This window comes from Anoplophora glabripennis, unplaced genomic scaffold (genome assembly GCF_000390285.2).
Source record: "Anoplophora glabripennis isolate ALB-LARVAE unplaced genomic scaffold, Agla_2.0 scaffold11, whole genome shotgun sequence".
Classification (NCBI taxonomy): domain Eukaryota; kingdom Metazoa; phylum Arthropoda; class Insecta; order Coleoptera; family Cerambycidae; genus Anoplophora; species Anoplophora glabripennis.
This window is the reverse complement of record NW_019416496.1, coordinates 621,960-643,043: the sequence shown is the minus strand read 5'-3', so window position 1 is coordinate 643,043 and position 21,084 is coordinate 621,960. Positions and strand designations below refer to the sequence as shown.

Sequence of the window (21,084 nt, the reverse complement as noted above, 5' to 3'; positions counted from 1 at the left end):
ATTAACTTACGATCAACGGGTTCATCTTGCGCCGGTTTGTACCTCTCCCTTTGGTCAGCATTTGCCTCGCAAGCGCAAGTGCGCTTCGCCACGGGCATATCGGCCTCTGGACACCCGTTCGAAGGTCTCCCGTAGTGGTCCATGCACCTAACTTCCCTCCTTTGGACGCCTACGGGACAACCACCGTCGCAGTGCCCCCAGTCGCCGATGAACCAGTGTGGGGGACAAACCCCGGCGCATGCCTGTTCCTCGTGGGGTTTCAACTGAGAGGAGCAGGTCATTTCGTTCGTGATGTGCGACTGACCGCGGATTTTCACCACGCAGAAGACTTCGCGTTTCTGCCTTGCCCTGTCGGTGCAAGACTCCGAGCATGGCCCCCATGGACCTAGAAAGAACTCTTCAATGCTTTTGACAGTCAGGGATGGAAGTTGCTTACCTGTGAACCATTGACCTCCGCATTGCTTGTCGCTGGAACAGGCCCTGGATAAATCTGGTTTGCTCTCCGAACTGCAACTGTTTTGATCCTGGAGGCCACACACTGCCAGTCGGCTTTGGGTTCCTGTGCCGCAGGCCTCAGAACAGTGCGTCCATTCAGTCACTAACCAAGAGGAGAATGGTGCAGAATTTGGAGAATGTTGAGACTGACTGACGGGTGTGGAGTTGCAGGGGCCAGTGTTGCAGTATTCCGCGTGGGCTGGTCGTTCTTCTGCTCGACATACCCCAGAAGGACACGTCACCTGCCTGCTTCTGTGACCAGTGCCACAGGATGCAGAGCACTGGAAATATATTTGTGATCGTTTTATTTGATTGCAATCGACTAATTAATCTATTTATAATGACCCCATGTTGGGCGCCAAATTTTTGTGTTGGTATTTATATGTGAGTTAAAACACTCTTTTTGCTTACTTTTATTCTATCAATTTAACTTCATTGGAGACTACTTGTATACCGAGTTCTAGACCTGCAGATAAACTATTTCTTTTGCTGAAGTTGATTTTTACTTGAATCTACTAATATATTTTTTATTACGCCATCCGGATTGATTATTAATAATTAGTCGCACTAAATTAAATTACTCATTACTCAAAACACAACCCTGACATACTTGCATTTATTTTTATTAAAAGAACATTTCGGATAGGAAATTTTTAGTTTCAAAAACCTATTTTCCTGTCACCCAACCTATCAAAGGGTAAGTAAATTTAATTCCAGAAAATTGCTTTAGTTTCTTCGAATGAAACCGAGATCTTCGTAAATTTCAGCTTGAACATTGTTAATGTGTCCTAGAAAACTGAGATTACTCTTAGAAATCATTTCAAGATCTTTAAAATTGCTGCATATTTGACACCGAAAAATACGATTTAAAATTATCTGCACTCAGAATATTGCAGCTCAGGATCAGGCTCATCATTCATGAAAACTAGAAATAGTAGTGATCCAAGGATGGACCCTTGAGGTACCTCTGATATCTATCGGTTGAGAACCACTATAAACCGCTTAAAAAGTAATAAATTTTGCTTACTTCACTCCAAGGTCCAACAGACCACTCTCTGGGACCATCCACGGTCTGGGGCAACTCGTTGTCGCTAATTTCGCAAGCAACTTCTCGACATGACCTAGTCTGACTAGAAGGCTTTGGTCTGGGGCATTGGGCGTCACCGATTATGATGGCACCGCTGGCTAGTTCCTGCTTGCACTGGGGAATGTACTGCTGGACGCCTTCCCCACAGGAGACGCTGCATTCAGTCCAGTACCCTTCCCAGCTGGGAGGACAAGGTTCCACGTTACAACGCACAGGGGCTGAGGCTGGTGCGTCCAAATGGGCGCATCGCCTGTCGCTGACGGGGATTTGATTGTGGGGATGGGCTTCTCTGTAGCAGGTCTTCACGTAGGTCTGGATACCTGGTGGTTAGATTAAAAAAAATAAAGAGTTTACCTTAATGTTCAAAAATCTCACCTCCACCACAGGATTTGGAACAAGCTGTTAGTCCGGTGATTTTCCAGTGGAAGTACTTCCTTCTAACTCTCGTCCTTCTTGGTCCTGGGTGGACTGGTGGTCTAGCTTCGTCTTTCTGGCTTATGTTGTATAGAGGCGATTCTAGCCTCCTGGTTTCTACCACAGCAGGTTCGATCGCTGGTGGTTTCTTCAGAAACGGCGGAGCTAGAACTGGATTGTGGTCTACTGGCAGGGAATATCCGTATTTAATCCCTGGATTCATCTGGTAGTTTACTATCTGGAAAGAATAAAAGGAGCTTTCAACGAGGATCTTGCTAGTTGAAGACGACTTACCATAATGTCGACACTGTTGGCCAGAGGTCCTGGTGACGTGAGGGTTTCCAATGAATTTTCATCCTGCCGTACATAGACAAACTTGGTTCCTGCTCCTTGGAATACCCTGCTGTTGCTGACCTTCCAATCTCCGTTCACGATGTATGAACCATTGGAATTCCTCAGAGCTTAAAAAAGTTTTGATATTACAATTTCAGTACAAAACTAAAGTAAACAGTGATTTACTATTTAACTAATGATTTCATAGGAAGCAATTACTCTGCGGACTAAAGCCCTGTATAGCGTTGAATTACACACACAATATCTAGTAAGACTTTCCGTCAATAGAGTCACCAGACATAGACCGGTTTTGAACTTATTAATATTCATCAGTATGCCACAGGTGATGTTTGTAAAACTTAATTTTATAAGATACCTGAAACAGTAGCCGATTTTCTTCTACTTGAAAATGCTAAGTCATGCATTTCAAAAATCGTCTGCTACACTTTTAGTTGAATCTGGAGATTTGATGACACTAAAGAAACATGGTGGTTGGAAGTCATCAACGGTCGCTGAAGGGTCTATTGATGAATTTTGTATAATAAAATATTCTAAAATTAAACATCTCCGCATGTTCTTATGTGTACATATCCGGGAAAAAAGTAGGTATTCATTTTTATCCCGGGAAAAAAGTAATTTCATAGAAAGAAACGTTTTGTTGCCTGTCAAGAGAGATAAAATGTCAAACTTTTTTCTTGTCACAGACAAAAATATTAACTTTCATTAAACTCCTTGTATAGTAGCTACAAATAACATTTAACAGAAACTGACACTCTGTATGAGGATTCTCACTTATCTGACACCGAAGCAATTTATTTACCTCGTTACCTTTGAGGATAAAGAATATTATTCGCCTGTGTTTCAACAATACGTAATCAGCATCTCTAATTTACATAATAATATCGATTGTTAGCAACTGTGTATGACGGTTGTATTCAGCAGTAGATTCAGTACCGACGCTTGCTGTAATAACTCATTAAAATGTATATGATTCTGAAAAGATATCCAGGAAGACTAGTAGAAAAAGATATTAAAACTCTGAAAAATATTTTACTCTTAGAACAGAAACCTCTGTATTTCACAATGCAAAAATACGCGTTTCCTCATATAAAAGATAATATACAGAAACCAGGTCCAGCTTCACGATTCTTTTTCGCGGTAAATCGCTTATTAAAACAAATTTTTAAGTTATTTCTGTCCCGATTCCGACGAGGTGCACTGGCAGGTATCCTGGACAGACTAGGTTTATGTTCTTTCCGTAAATTGGTTTCCGTTTGGGAGAGTTTATTTTAGTTGATTGGAAATCGTTACTCCCGAGAAATTAGAGCAGGTAACTGTCATGTAACTCGATGCAGGTAAGGTTGAAATCAGGTTGAAAAAAGGAAAATTTTATAATTCCCTAGGTAAAAATAGTTATTTACACCATAAAGGAGGTAAGTATTATTTAACAGTCGAGGATGATTTTGCGCCCGAGCGGAGCGAGGGCTGGCAATAGAGTCCGAGAGTGGTAAATTAAATTTAATTGCTGCGTGGTGTATAACATTTTATCTGCTACAAAGCTACATAAAAGTTGCAATTTTGCTGGTTTTGAATTATTATGTATTTCTAAATGAGTGATTTTCAAATAGAAAGTGCAGCAAATGACGCCTGCGAATTTTTATTGCTCGAGAAGTCGAAGGTGCGCTACAGACGAGAATATAGAAATTTCATAGAATGGTGCCAGAACAAAAATACTGGTGTATTTGGCTATACACCTAAATAGTCAAATATTTTACAAGATTAACGATTCTCTCCTCTCCTCCTTTAGGCACCCCATAACACATATTTGCTAATGAAGGTAGTGACGGTCTTAGGCATTGCAGGAGCATGCCGTTCTGATGAGTTATGCAAACTTACTTTGGGCAACGTCAATTTCAAAAATTTCGATGACATTGTTGTAGTTACAATTCCAGGTTCTAAAAATGGTATGTAACGTACGTTTACAATTACTTCTCGTCTGGATTCTGTTTCCCANAAACCATACATCCCCTCTACAAAGTTAGTAGCCAGTGCCTTCCGGTCAATTAAAAATGGATACACACAACGTAGGTAGTCCTTATGACGATCACATGTTTTTGGCCACAACTACGATATATTGTTTTTTGTCGAACCTAGGGTTGTTATACTACAATACAGAAGCCAGGTCCAGCTTCACGATTCTTTTTCGCGGTAAATCGCTTATTAAAACAAATTTTTAAGTTATTTCTGTGACAGGTAACTGTCATGTAACTTGATGCAGGTAAGGTTGAAATCAGGTTGAAAAAAGGAAAATTTTATAATTGCCTAGGTAAAAATAGATATTTACACCATAAAGGAGATAAGTATTATTTAACAGTCGAGGATGATTTTGCGCCCGAGCGGAGCGAGGGCTGGCAATAGACTCCGAGAGTGGTAAATTAAATTTAATTACTGCGTGGTGTATAAAATTTTATCTGCTACAAAGCTACATAAAAGTTGCAATTTTGCTGGTTTTGAATTATTATGTATTAAATGAGTGATTTTCAAATAGAAAGTGCAGCAAATGACGCCTGCGAATTTGTATTGCTCGAGAAGTCGAAGGTGCGCTACAGACGAGCATATAGAAATTTCATAGAATGGTGCCAGAACAAAAATACTGGTGTATTTGGCTATTTCGATGACATTGTTGTAGTTACAATTCCAGGTTCTAAAAATGGTATGTCACGTACATTTACAATTACTTCTCGTCTGGATTCTGTTTCCCACCTAGAAATTCTCAAGAAATATATCAAGTTTAGATTGTAAATTAAAACTGAAATTTCACGCTTTTCTATGGGCTATCAAGCAGGTAGATGTTACAACCAACCAGTTGGCAAGAATACCCCTTCTATGATTCCTAATAAGATTGCACAGTTTTTGAAACTAGAACATCCTGGAACATATACAGGCCATTCATTCCGAAGAAAATCGGCAACGTTACTGGCTAATACAGGAGTTGATGTATTAGCAATCAAGAGACATGGTGGGTGGAAATCAGCCACAATTGCAGAAAGTTATGTTGCTGACAGTTTAAGTAACAAAAATTAAATAGCCAACAGGATTCTTTACAATGCTGTTTTAATGGATATGGAATGGAAATGTAATAACTGTACAATTACTATAAATTTTCATTCATAATAATTAATGAAATATAAAGTTCATCAAATATTTCTATTTATTTGTTCATTTTATAACTCGAAATTGCTTTTTCCCTAAGGAGGTAAGTTACCTCACTTACCTCCCATTGTCCATAGCAACTACCACTCATCTACGGTAAAATCCACTCACCTTCTTAAAAACAATGTATTGTCTATGTCTATGTCTATGTCTATTTACTATTGTGGGATCAGATAAAATATGTTTGTTGCCAATTAAGCGACCGGGCGCTAATAATGCGGTATTGACTAATATTTTGAGGTTTTTTTCTATAATACATGTTTCACAAAAGTAAACTTTATATAGGTACATCGTTGAATTCAGAATAGAAATCTGTACAATAATAAATAAAAAACCTATATTGCCTTTTGAAAAAAAAAAGTTGACTATCGCTTTTCAAAAAAAAAATACGCTCCAATAGACTATAAATGACGGAGTTATGGCTTGCGGCGTTTCTTTAGGAGACAGCCTGTATTAAAAAACTGTCACTTTTGGCACCATGGTAGATAAATACCAAACCAAATATTTATATTAAAAGCGACATTATAAATACAAAACAAGTACAGTCCGTACGGTACTTGTTGAGATGGAATTCCAAGAAGACCCCTGCGTTACTCTCTTGGAATTAACCGCATTGTACACCCGAGGTAAAAAGAAATAAGTGACGTGGCATTCAGAGGAGCAATTTGCAATACATACTGTGTTTTGCAGTTACGAATGCGTGTTTCTTCTGTTTTTTTCTTGGAATTCTACCTAAACAAATATTGCACTGAGTGTAAATAGCCTAACCACTTTTTTGTTAATCATGTTTTACGCGAAAGAGAAATATTAAAAGAAACGCAAGCGTCACTGTTATTAAATAGAATCCAACTCTGACCATGGAAACACACTACCCATCCCATACTATTAACTTCATAGCACCAACTCGACCCATTATCTAAATTGCCACAAACAGATTGCAATAAGTTGTAATAAATTTATTGCCCTCGGCCACTTAGCGAATCCGAGATTTGGCACCGGCCTCTAAATAAACATAACCTTAATAGCTCTAATTGTAGATACGCTTGTGACTGCTCACTCTCTGCTTCTAACACTCCTCTGTCGGCGTTTTATCACAAACGCGTAAATTATTATTGTAAAGCTTATGGGCGCAGGAAACTGGTCAAGGTTCGTTTTGATGCAACCTTAAGGTCCCCGTACACTACCTAGTTTTCGCGCTAGGTAGGAACATAGTTGCGTGGTAGTCTATGGACGCCTTTTGAAACTACGCTAGAAATTAACTTTATTAAAAAAATCATTAATATTTTGCCACTTATTTCACTCTTTTTCAACTTTCACAAGTTTTTAATCTGTTATAAATATTTCGGAGACTAATATTAGCGAATCTTATTGTTATTAATCATTACCTAGGTTTACTCTTAAATTTACGTAACGGCATGTTAAACTTCAGGTAAGGTTAAAGAAACCATGCCCATGAGTGACAATTTCCCTGTCGTATAGTGTATAATTCAAGCAACTCTATCAATAAATTGAATAGAGCTTAATAACATAACAAACATGTAACTAGGAAATTTATGTAAATTATAATAGAGATTTTTTTAGTTGCTTTGTATAGTAATGGCTTGGATAAGCCGACCTAGACTTGTGTGTAATTTGCCGGTATTAAGTCAACGGTTTTCTATAAATCATGGTAATAAGCGTACATACCCCATTATTTGCTATAGTGACAGACTACATTTGAGTCGTACTTTTGACACACATTCATCTGTCACTTTTTAAACACGCCTATTAAAAGCGTGTACACAATTTTCTCTTAATACGTTTAAAAATATAAAAATAAGTATAAAAATACGAACACAATACTGGAAAAAATTCTTAAAAGTTTCTTTTTTCTCCCTCTCTAGAAAATGTTTGTTTCCAATTATTGCAAAACTAAAGATATTTTCATAAATCATAAAGGTTGGCCACAGAAATTTGCCGCATTTGGAAAAGTACAAAAACGCCCTTATATCTTAATCAAATTGGAGTTAGGTTATGTTTTCCTGGTAAAATTTGTACTAGAACTTACCGAGAAAGTTTCTGCTGTGTTTCAGCTGCTGAATGAGAATCCTGCAAGCGCCAGCAGGAATCTGCGTGACCAGCGAATATCCTGGTGGCAAGTCATGGCGGGTGTAGATGCCGTTGATACTGTTGCAGGACCCTTTTAGGCAAGCGGAGCACTCCTCCAGAGTCTCATCCACACTACCTATGACGCCACGCGAGTTCACACTCTGAAAAAAAAAGAAAATCAATCATAACATAAGCTTTAAAAGGCGTTAAGAACATTCTAGCAGTGTCTACACGTTTTTGAATAATAGTTTCACTATTAAAAATGAATTTTGTCATTTGACACTGTGACGTCATTATCTCTGGGCTCCCTAGGGTTTCACAGTAAAAAATAACGAGCGTTCAAATATATGGTCAAGTGGTCAGTGGTCAAGTTGGTTCTGAAAATTTGGACGTAGGGCGTAGCGTATAGCAAATGAACTTAAACGTCATCTGTCAAAGCGCTATATCGCCGCTATCAATTTGAATATTTTCGTTTTAAAAAGCGTTTAAAATGGTGTTTTCTCAAGAACAAAAAGTGTTTATCATAGAGTCCTACTTTAGAAATGGACGCAAGATTGATGGAATATGGAAGTATTCTATTGAGGAATGTTTCATAGAATTTCAAAATCAATTTCCCGGCGTTGTTGAGTACAAAATTTTTCAAAGTGCAGTTCAGCGTTGTGTTAATGTTTTTCGTGAAACGGGCAGTGTAACAAGAAAAGAAGGAAGCGGCCGACCTAAAAAGCGGACTGAAGAATTAAAAGAAAATGTCCAACAAATAATGGAAAATGCGCCAAGAACTTCTGTACGTGTTTTATCACAAATGGTGGGAGTATCAGTCGGTACCTGCCACACAGTGTTAAAAAAAGATTTGCGTTTGTTCTCCTATCGTTTAACTTGTCAGCAAGAACTTCATGAAGTTGATTTTCCGCGACGGGCTGTATTTTGTGAATGGTTTTTAAACAACTACGGTGAACTTCATAATATCACCTTTTTTTCTGATGAAGCCTGGTTTCATTTAAGTGGTTACGTAAACTCACAGAATATGAGAATGTGGTCTTCTGAAAAACCAGATAACTTTTTTGTCGAGGGCCCTCTACACGCTCAAAAAATTGGAGTTTGGTGTGCTCTCAATCGAAGGAGGATTTATGGACCTATTTTTTTTAATGGTACTCTTACTGCGCAAAGGTATAGAGAAGAAATTATCGCTCCTTTTGTTAACCAGCTGGAAGAAAACGAAATTACAAACTTTTACTTTCAACAAGATGGCGCAAGGGCACATACGGCAGGCGAGACGATGAATATGTTGAGGGAAGTTTTCCAAAATCGACTAATAAGTCTCAATGCTGAACATGAATTTCCACCGAGGTCATGTGATATTACGCCGTGTGATTTCTTTTTGTGGCCTTACCTTAAAAACACTATTTTTGAACTGCCTATTCCTGATTTAAACCATCTGCAGGCTCGACTTATAGACAAGATTCGTGAAATTAACAATACCCCGAGCATCTTAGAAAATGTCTTTAATTCTTTGAGGAACAGGTGTGAAAAGTGCTTGGAACAAGGAGGGGGACACTTTCAGCAGCTGCTTTAATTTATTGTTATAACAAGGAGGGGGACACTTTCCGCAGCTCCTTTAATTGTTTGTTATTGTTATCACGATTATTCTTTAAAATAAAGTTATATAGTCATTAACGTTATTGAAACTGACAGCTGCTATACAGCTCGTTGAGAAATGAGGTTAAGTTGGTCGCTATAAGCTACTCCCTACGTCCAATGTGTCAGAACCAACTTCGACCGCGTTTTTATTTGAACGCTCGTTATAAGTTAAAATTTAGTTTACAATGCTATCTAGATAATTAAATGGATTAACCTTATAAAACACATGAAAAAGAAAATGGAAAATTTGTAATGTGCGGTCAATTTACCTCGATTTGAAAAACACCAATGCGTAGACTACTCGTACCTCGCCTTAAACCTGTAAAGTGTTTACAGCGGTGGTCATGGTTACAGTCGCGCAGCAGTAAAACACGGATTGGGAGTAGCTCATGTTTATTATGCAATTTGGGCTCTGTTTAGTGCACCCGTAACCAAGTAATACTATTCATTCCTTTTTTTTTATTACCGGTAATTTGTTTACGCTTGGTGTAAAATTTTGTTACCTACGCATTGTTTTTAGTGTTTTTATTATTGTAAAAGTGTAAATTACATCGTAAAGACAGATTAACAGTACTTGCAATGTTATCTATTGAAAAATCAGCGGCGCGAGAAATACCACACTTTAATGAAAAAGTTATTGAAAAGTTTATTTTGGACATAAACAGAAGAATTGACTCACTATAAAAAATAAAGTTGAGCACATTTTCTCTATATTTCAATAGCACTTATGGAAAACTACCCAGTTATACAGGGTGATGCACAAATGGTGATATCGAAGTGTGCTCTCAGTTGGTTTTTTTAAGTTTTACTCGAAAATCATGTTTCTTTCTGAAAAACATAAGAGAATAGTAATTTGTAGAAAATTGAAAGACGAATCCGAAAATATCATGGTTGTTACCGTAAAGCAGTGGTGTACTATTTTATTTAGAAAAATATTCCACCGACACTCTATATCTCCGCCACTGGATCACGTAAATTTTAGGAAAAGCCCTCAGATTTTGGACAATGTTTGGATAAATACATGTGCCCAATTTCAAATTATTTCACTTAATAGTTTTAAATTATTATATATTTTCTGTATCAATATTTTGTACCTAAATTTTTCCGCCCTCCCTTGTACGGAAGTCAATAGCCGCTACTGGTTATCGAGCAATGTTTAACAGTAATATTTTACGAATTAATCGAATCTATTTTAGTACTTTCGTATAATGTTTTTGCTTATTCAGTGTCTCCTTCATACAGAAGATGACAACCATAAAACTTCACGATATCAACTGGCATCTATTCGATCGGGATACACCTCCACAGACATCTCTTAACTTCGAAACGTTGATAGTTTTAGTAAGTCCGTCTTCTCAGTCAATTAGACTTGCACATAAGCTCAAGATCTCTATCGAATCAAACGCAGAGTCAAATAAATTCCCTTTGGAACCTCATTAGTGCGAAGCTCCATTCGCGGAGATCAGGTGGACGTTTGCCCGATAAAGGAAACAAATCGCTCCATTAGCAGTAGGATTTTTTTTAAGTTAGATTAATTTGTATTTGAATAGCGTGTGGTTGCCAAATGCGTGTGGTCTGGATTCTAACAGGAATCAATAGATGTATATTGACTACCAATAAATTGGTGACAGGTCCTTGTCACAAAAAGAAATTGAAATAAATCAGATTGTCTTCTTATGGATATTAATAACAATTATGTGGGGTGAGTTGAGGAGAAGTGGACCACCAGCACTTTTAAGATATAGCAACAAATTAAAACTTTTCATCGAATGCAAAAATTATTCAAAACAGTTTTTACACTATTCTAGAGGCAATACAAACAAATTCATTTTATCTGCTCCCACTATAATAAATAGACTATTATTACATTGTTTTTAAGGAGGTAAGTGGATTTTACCGTAGAAGTGGAAGTTGCTAAGGACAACGGGGTGAGGTAACTTACCTCTCTAGGGAAGAAGCGGTTTCAAGTCATAAATGCATATTTTATGAACAAATAAATAGAAATATTTGATGAACATTACATTTTATTAATTATTATGAATGAATATTTATAGTAATTGTACAGTTATTACATTTAGTAACATTTATAAAATCTGAATAATTATTCCCCTCACGTTTACTAATTGTTACATTTTTCTCAAAATGATTTAGCCGCTCCATTTCAGTCACAGGAGGCTCAATATTATGTGACTGATTTAAAACAGCATGATGCGACGTACTACTAGAATCTGGAGTTGAAGTGTCTTGATAAGAAAACTGTTGGCTATTTCATTTTTGTTACTTAAACTGTCAGCAACATAACTTTCTGAAATTGTGGCTGATTTCCACCCACCATGTCTCTTGATTGCTAATACATCAACTCCTGTATTAGCCAGAAACGTTGCCGATGTTCCTCGGAATGAATGGCCTGTATATGTTTCAGGATGTTCTAGTTTCAACAACTGTGTAATCTTATTAGGAATCATAGAAAGGGTATTATTGTCCACTGGTTGGTTGTAACATCTACCTGCTTGATAGAGCATAAAAAAGCGTGAAATCTCAGTTTTAATTTTCAGTCTAATCTTGATATTATATTTCTTGAGAATTTCTAGGTAAGAAACAGAACCCGGACGAGAAGTAATTGTAAACGTACGTGACATACCATTTTTAGAATCTGGAATTGTAACTACATTAATGTCATCGAAATTTTTGAAATTAACGCTGTCCAAAGTAAGTACAAATGTATAAATCAAGAAAAGAATAGGTCCTAAAATCGATCCTTGGGGCACCCCCGAACTTATGAAAGATAACGCGGAAGTTTCATTATTATCAATGACTACCATTTGCTGGCGATAACTTAAGTATAATTTAAAAAATTGCAACGAAGTGTCATCAAACCAATAAAATTGTAATCTCGAGATTAGCAAAGCATGGTCTAGCGTGCCGAAGGCTTTGGAAAAATTTAGTGAAATAAATGCTGTTGCATTTCCAGAATCAAGTGACCTAAATATATTATCAGCAGTTTCAAATAAAACTGTTGTTGTACTAAAGCCTTTTCTGAAGTCAGATTGAAAAGAGTTTAAAATGTTATTTGAACAACAGTATTTATATATTTTATTATAAATTACTTTTTCAAAAATTTTAGATAAAGCAGGAATGAGACTAATCGGACGAAGATCCATACACTTTTTGGATTGTTTACTTTTGGTGTAGGTTTTACTTTAGAGATTTTCCATTTTTGAGGAAAATATTGACTTTAAAATAGGGTATACCAGGCTACTTGCAATAATTATTATTTCCGTGAGAAGTAACAAACTTAAACATAAAATTGCAAAACAATCTAAGACAAAGAATAACTTGTTCTTGATCAGAGTTCGAGTGACTACAAGTTTGCCAGATCCAGCAAAAAACTGTCATGAGGAAGAAAAAGTGTCAAATCTGATTTATTAATTACTTTTGCTGTGTGATATACAGGGTGTTAAAAAAAGAGTGCAAAATATTTCAGGAGGTAATAGTATGAACCAAAATAAGCAGAAAAGTCTTAATAAATATGGGTCCGCAAAGTAACGGTTGCGGAGATATGGACCACTATTCGTTTTTCAATCATTTTATTTTATTAGGAATAAACCGACAAAAGAAGCTTTTAACAAACAAAAAACAAAGATACAGAAGATGTTCAAAGTGCCCTCTGTCCATTTCCAAGCAGGCACGACATCTTCGTCTCAACGATATTCGAACTCTTTCGAAAACACCCTCCTTGGTTTGGATTTCTTGACACTTTTGATTAATGCAGCTCTTTACCAGGAGTACCAGGCTATTTACAGGAGTACCATACACTAATGTCTTCAAATATCCCCAAACAAAGAAATCTAGAGGGTTCAGATCAGGCGACCTTGGAGGCCATAAAACAGGTCCGGCCCTTCCTACCCATCTATGTGGAAAAGTTTGATGTAAATGCTCTCTAACGGCCATGGAAAAATGAGCTGGAGCACCATCATGCTGGAACCACATTTGTTGCCTCTGATTCAAAGGAATGTCTTCCAAAAACTCATACAGTGTGTTCTGTAGAAAGTTGAGGTAAGCAGCGCCTGTTGATCGGTTTGGTAAAACAACAGGACCTAGAAACCTGTCACCTACAATACCCATCCAAATGTTTAATGAAAAACGTGCCTGATGTCCAGATTCTATTAGAGCATGAGGATTTTCGTCGGCCCAAATATGCGTATTGTGAAAATTAAACACTCCATTTCTTGTGAACCCGGCCTCATCAGTAAAAAGAATGTTTGCAAGAAAACGAGGGTCTTCAGCATCATGACGTAGAAACCAGCGGCAAAAAACCAAACGTGCTTGATGATCATTTATTGGATTTAAGGCCTGTACTCGTTGCACGTGGTATGGATAAAGCAGTTGCTCGTGAAGGATTCTCCAAAGAAGAGGACCACTAATTCCTACCTCGGCTGATATTCTCCGCACACTCGTACCTGGATTCTGCTCTACCAGTGCTAGAATTTCTTCTTCTGCTCTAGGAATGGATACCGACCTTGGTCTTCCGGATAAATGGCACTGTTTGCTCAAGGAACATGTATCACGCAATCTTTGGTGAATTCTTCCAAACATGGGTTGTGAAGGAATCTGGCGATTTGGATAAGCGTCAACATAAAGACGTCGCGCTTCGGTGGCGTTCCCATTAGCACGACCATACATAAAATGCATGTCTGTTAATTCTGCGTTAGAGTAACCAGCCATAGCGAAAGAAAACTTGTGCACTGAGAACAACTGTCAAATACGTACTGTTTATTTCACTAAAGATCAACCAACTATTATAAGAAAATACATAACGTTTTTGCAAAATAAAAAAACATAAAACATTCCATATCTCCGCAACCGTTACTTTGCGGACCCATGTTTATTGAGACTTTTCTGCTTATTTTGGTTCATACTATTACCTCCTTAAATATTTTACACTCTTTTTTGAACACCCTGTATTTATTCAAAGATCTTAAGCAATAATGGGTAGCAAGAAAAAAGAGGAACAAATTTTACTGAGCATGAAATCGGCCTCCTTGTATAATTTATTCTGACGGCAGTTGCTGAAAGTACGAAATTTCTGATAATTATTAAAACTATACAAGGAATCAATCCATAAAATAATAGCGCAGAAGACCTACTCAAAACGTGTTATATCTCCGCATTCTCATATAACTCGTTTCGCCGCAAAACTCCTCAGAATCCCACCGAACTTCCCAACAACCGTCTTCCCGTGACTCACCGAAGCGCGCGAGACAATTTCGCTAGAGAATTATCCGAAATAAAGGCCAGGGTAATTTGAAGGCGGCTCGCGATCGACCGGATTAAACGGTTTGATGGCGATCAGATACGATGATGATCCGGGTCGGAGCAAAGTACAGGTTACGGAGACCGGCCTTTCATAATGAAGGCATTATTGCATCGTGCACGCTTAATGTGCGAAGAACACGGTGTTATTGTTGTTACGGGGAAGGTAATTGTTTGATATAGGCGTTGCTGGGCTTCGGCCGTCGCGCGAGTGACATGTGTACGCGTGGCCGCCCCGAAAATTGACGTTTATAATATTTAGCAATAATAAATTCAGGCAGAAAAGGAATTTCCATCCTTATGTCAGCTAGACGTCGCATTTTGATGCAGTGGAGAATTTGTTTCAGTCAAAACCGTGTTTTACAGCGACTATTTTATCCGTTCATGAGCTACTACGATCTAATTTACGTACATGTGTCAGTATCAAAGACAAACGTTCAATTTCTCTTCATACTGAAAACATAATCTTCCATACATTTTACTAATTGTTTGACATTCAAAGACTTGTCTATTCTACCGAGCGATCTTGAATGATTGAAGCTGGCGTCACAAGTAAAGAAAAACCCGAAGATATTAAAATTTATTTCCATTTGATCAAAATTACTTTCCGTTTTCATAGATTTCCGACCGCCACGATTCTGTCAATTCAGAGACGTTTGTGTTTCCCGTGTGTGCCTGCTGTTTTATTTATTTGTGTTCGTCTATTGTGTTTTTATTCACTGTTTTTCAATGCTAATCATGTCAACTGTTAGTTTTGTGGTAAGGAAGTAAATACTGAAGGTTTCTTCGATAAAAGTACTCGAACTGTTTTAAGTTAGAAAATGGTCTTTCATTTGAAGACGATAAACTTATTGTAGAGGTCTCCTTTCGGAGTAGTCAACGAGATGAAAATGGATGGAATTATCCAATCCATTCATGATTTTTGCAATTCCAGGAAGTATTTCCAAATAATAAAGCCGCAGATTATAACATTTTTGCTCAGCATGTTCGACGTTTGGTGACAACATTCAGAAATAGTGGCAGTGTTTGTAAAGGGAAGTCACTGGAAGAAAGTCAGTTTTAACTGAAGATAAACTGTTAGAGGATGTTTAGCAGCAAGCCCCACTAAACCATTACGAAAACTTTCAGCTCAGGCGGGGAAATATTTATAAAATGTTAAATATCTGTATTTTTTTAATTATAGGTAGGAATGTCATATGGTTCAGTACACAGAGCTGTAAGAAAATTACATTTACATCCATATAAATTTCCATGCTGCAAAAATTATTACCATTATATAATGAAGAGTGAACTATTGTAACAACTTAAACGATGACAATCTTTTAGATACAACTTTTTTTTCCGATGATGCATGGTTTAATCTTAGTGGATACATGAATTCACAAAATTATTGTACGTGGTCTGCGGAAAATACACACCTAGTATTTATTTATTTATTTATTTATAAAGGCTACTATTACATACACATAAAAGTGTTTACACGCGTCCAAGAAAAAAAAGTGGTAAATAACAATACACATAATGATAGCAAGTAACTAACTGTTATACAAATATACATAAACAACATATAACTAAAATAAATAGGATAACATTCATACACGAGTTACATTACTGTCAATAAAATCATCAAAACTATAAAAAGCATTTTTTATTAAGTATTTTTTTATCCTTGATTTAAAATTATCGTCATTAAGAATTTGAATTTGGTGAGGTATTGTGTTCAAAAATTTGATGGCCCAATAATTAATATTGATCCGCGTTTTACTAAGTCTTAGAAATTTATTACATAAGTATAAGTATGTGCCATTTCGGGTATTATAAAAGTGAGTCTCACTTCTGATTTCAAAGTTATGTATAAGTTTTTTGACATAAATAAGACACTAAAGTATATATGCATATGGTACATTTAGTATGATCAACTGCTCTCTACAATCATCTCTAAAACCAAGGTCAGATATGATTCTAATAACTTTTCTCTGAAGAGTAAAAACTTTTTTCATAGAGGGGGCATGACCCCCTACTAAAATAGCATATGTTATGATGGAATGGATATAGCAATGATAAACTATCAGCAAGCTTGATATCGAGACTCTTCGTTTGAAACTCCGGAGTAAATAAGTATGTTTTGATATCTTGGAGCAAACATAATTAACATGTTGATCCCATGAACTCCCAAGAATTTTACATGTGCTGGATTATCTCAGTTTTCCATATTCCGGAGACTAAAAATCATAGTTTCGGTCTTCGAAGTATTCAAACTGAGTTGATTACTAGTAAACCAGTTTTCTATTGATGCATGTTGGTCATAAGTTGATGTCATTAACTGTTCAAAGTTTAAGTTGCTTCTAGTTATATTGGTATCATCAGCAAAGAATATACTTTTAGTATCATGAAGTAAACAATTAGGAAAATAATTAATATATATCAGAAACAGTAACAGACCCAATATGGAACCTTGTGGAACTCCATGTTCAATATTCGTTGTGGATGATTTCTCATTATTATATACAACATACTTCTATTACTGAAATATGATATCAATAAATCCGAACTGTACCATGAAAAACCATAATTATGTAGCTTATGTATAAGAATTTCGTGTGATACACAATCGATAGCTTTTGTCAAATCTAAAAATTTACTAGCAACGTAAAAAAATTGTTGCTTTTACTTTGAAGTTCGCATAAAAAAAGACAAGTTAGATAAATAATTATTAAAAATCGATTCTTATGTTAGTTTTGAGGTTAATAATAATAATATCTAAATCGTTTTTATTTAATCCACTCCTTTAACAAATTAGCAAACCCCTCAAATTAACTAATGCCAACATTCTGCTTTTTCTGTTGTATTTTTGTGATTAAAATGAATATGTGACCCTATTGCCACTGCACTTAACCCGCCACTGAACGAAGTAATCACTGTCAATGTTGCCAACTACGAAGAGTGAAAATAATAAGAGAGCGGCACACAAAATATTTGTAAGTAGCGGTGCCAACAATCATTCTGGATATCTCTGTATATATTTTTCCATTGCAGAACTCAATAAACTATTTCCATATGTTGTTTTGAGTCTTTGGTATTTTTAAATATGGAATTTTGATCTTTATTTTGAAACACCACACAACAATTTCGACAAAACTTCAAACAATTAACGTCGATGTGACAGCAATTTTAAATGTCTGGATATAATTTAAGTACTAGCGATATTAAAGAAAATTTTGTAGTTTGTCAGATTTACCGTTGCTAATAATTCTTACTATTTTTAAGTATCGTTGCTACTTATTTTTATACATCTACAATAATAATTTTTTTCAGCATATACGGGTCTGAACAAACACAGCGACACCAAACAGCACTTAAGAAGCAATAGACGATGTCGATTCCATGTTTTCACGTGCTTGTATTACTCGACATCTGTTTGCTTAGCAGCACCGAGAAGGCCTCGCGATGTTTGGGCTTTGGCGCTTTCTAATAATTAGTTAAATTATCGAGGAGAGATATCACGAATAATGAACAACTTCATTTCTGCCACAAAAGACTTATTCATTAGACAGGCTGCTTTTCACGTTTATCTCGTATTAATTGTCATTTTATTACGAAACATGTAAAGCACCGTTTGATGTGTAAACATCTCCAAACAATCCGATTATATTCTTATAAATCAATTAAGGAGGAAAGTGTGTGATAGTCAAATAACGTTGGTTTAGTCGTAGCTTGTACAATACGTCACATTTGTTATTAAAAAATGGGCCCCGTTTCTCAACCTCAATATAATTTTACAAACTGTAAAACCAAAAGGAGTATTCAATTCAAGCGATCTAAAAGTGAGCGGCTCACTTAAATGGAAATCCTCCACCAGTATTAACCTCAAAGTGGTTCTAGTTAACAATACAACATGTAATTACGTAGGTTTCATTGATCCAGATCATTATAAAGGCTGGTGAAAGAAATTAATTCATTTCAATGGACAATACGTTTTGCGTTTGAGGTCACCATACCCAGATGGGCCCATTAATATTTTTTCGATAATGTAATGTTTTCACGTAACGCTTCCGCCATATATACCAAATCGATACACGGGGTCTAAAAATAGAAATGCCTAATATCGGCAGTCATTCGGTCCACCTACTGACAATACCAAAATAATTAGCAGTGATGTGTTGCAGGTTACACCCACATTTTTTAAATAAATTTCTGTCTGCCGTCGCCGTCGGATTCTATTATTGAAGCGCCATCGGAAAATAGGCCGAAAATGATGCAACGCCCATGCTCGATGGGTGGGGGTCAAGACCAAATTCCCGCGTCAGCTATGCGAGAAATATGGGATTTCTTCGCGTCTACAGGGTGAATCAGTAAAAGGGTAAATATGTATACCTCATATACCGATGAAAATATTTTTAATGAATGAAAGCCATTTTGTAGACGCGAAATGTTACATTCATTTTGGTATCTCTCAAGATAAAGGATACAGTTAGGTAAAATTTTAACTAATAAAACAGACCAACAATTTTTTTTTCGCAGTAAAACCGAATGTGTTCTTAGAATTTCTCCATCTTATCAGTGTTTCTAGATATCCTAACCTAAAAGTGTGAAAAACATGTTTTTTCACAACATATTAGATTATGTTACATCACGAGATAATTTTTCTCCACAAACCTGTTTGAATAACAAGACTAAATGATAAATCTTTAAAAAATAAAACTTTTACAAACATATCCAAATTTTTTCCTGTTAAAAACATCAATCATCATCAATTTAGATTAATCTTTTTTAAAAAGGTGCAAGATAGATGAAAATGGGAAAAGCTTCATCTTCATTTCGTCGTAAGGTCGCTTCCAATCTTGTAAAGGTTCTATGATCAGGAATGAGGCGCTCTGGATACCTTTCTCGATATAACTCTACAGCTCTTCATGAATTTTTTTGTGACTCGTCGTATATAAGCAACACATCAACTTTTTCTGAATGAGAAAACATTTTGTAAGCATGGTATGTATTTCTTTTGAGACTCTTTAGGCCGATATTGCTTATAACTTTTAAACGGGAATTAATACAGAAAAATTTCTCTAATAAAAGTTTATTAGAAAAAAAGGAGCTTTTAACAGGAACGGCTATGTTTCTTGGAAAAATATAATTGATGACGTCATTAGTCGTTTCTGTCAGATCCCAAAGATAATACTTTCGATAGAAAATGGGGCTTACCTAATCCCATTCAACACCACGTGTCCCAAATTTTAAAATTTTTTGTACCCTCACAGTAGGCCCATACTATCGCGTCTGAAACACCTTGTACAAAACTTTTTTTTTGTGGGGCTGGGTTATTAATTATTAGATCAAGTTTTATCAATCCAAGTCAAACATTTTTAGACTGTTAGTACTAGAATAAATATTTATTCCTGTGTTCTTAGCTTACGGAATATATTTTTCAGGAAATCTAACATAATATACTCTTTCTTCTACGAACAGATCATCCTGTATATTATGAAATCTGTTGCTAGATGTGTATATGCCATATTTACAAACAGTGTCGCCTCTGCTTTATGTAAAATAAAATGTATTATACTAAACATAAACTAAGAAAATACTATGATGTTAAGTCAGTTGGAATGTGTAAATAATTTTTCACTTTTGACAGATATGTAGGTAACTTTTTCTGATGAGTTGGCAACGTGCCACGTGTAGTATTAATAAAAATATGTAATATACGCTTATATATCGCTGTAAGAAATGAAATTTGTATACGTTCTCCATCACGCGTCGACATAGTTATTTATTATACAGGGCGTTCCTTGAAAAGGGCGATAGAGGGCATAAAAATGAACAGCCTTTATTAGGCAACTGATGGTGCAAATGTTTCTGTTTTCGAGAAAATGAATTAAGAAAATTAACCATAAATGTATGCCGACACTGTGCATCTTGTGCACGTGCGTTGTGTCTAAGTAATTAGTTTATTCGTTTAATTTTTATGTAACTTTTAAACGAGATTTGAATAAATTTCAGCATTTTCGAACACAAAACTTAAGCCGGTAAAACCGCCGTCAGCGTTTTCGCGCTGCTGCGCGCGGCAGCTTCGATATCAAAAGTACATCTGGCTGCCGCGTTAGGGAGGGCTTCAAGTTTGTTTAAACCTTCATGTGAATTTTTTTTTTCAATTTAAAACGTAAAATTTTAGATCATCAGCACTTACGCATTTATTTCAGAAACTTTATCGTTTGACGTTAGAATTTTCTATATTAACTTTTTGTACATTTCCAAAAGTGGATTTTATCGAGTAAAATTGTCCGTGCGTTTTTATTGGTAAGAAAGAACCAAGGCCTTGTGTTATAGGCAACTAAGTTTTCGACTAACTAATATTTATTCTTCTTGTAGTCGCACATCATAAAAAAGCACTTAACTGCTCATAAACGGGATTTGCATTGTTTAATTATTATTTTTGCCTCGAAAATCGTAAACTGTTAAGATTTTTAAAAACATTTAATATTCGAGAAATTTTCCCGAAGTACTAA

General features: G+C 36.1%; 1 protein-coding gene across 1 annotated transcript in view; it reads right to left on the bottom strand.

Moving 5' to 3' along the window:
* LOC108908312 (thrombospondin type-1 domain-containing protein 4) overlaps nt 1–21,084 on the bottom strand; it is a 159,691-nt gene that overhangs the window by 1,002 nt on the left and 137,605 nt on the right. The window contains exons 6-11 of the mRNA XM_018712338.1: nt 7,590–7,791; nt 2,291–2,457; nt 1,958–2,234; nt 1,523–1,902; nt 437–776; nt 11–385 (exon numbers count right to left, since the gene is read on the bottom strand). Coding sequence (XP_018567854.1) covers nt 11–385; nt 437–776; nt 1,523–1,902; nt 1,958–2,234; nt 2,291–2,457; nt 7,590–7,791 — 1,741 coding nt within the window. The remainder of the gene's footprint in view (nt 1–10; nt 386–436; nt 777–1,522; nt 1,903–1,957; nt 2,235–2,290; nt 2,458–7,589; nt 7,792–21,084) is intronic.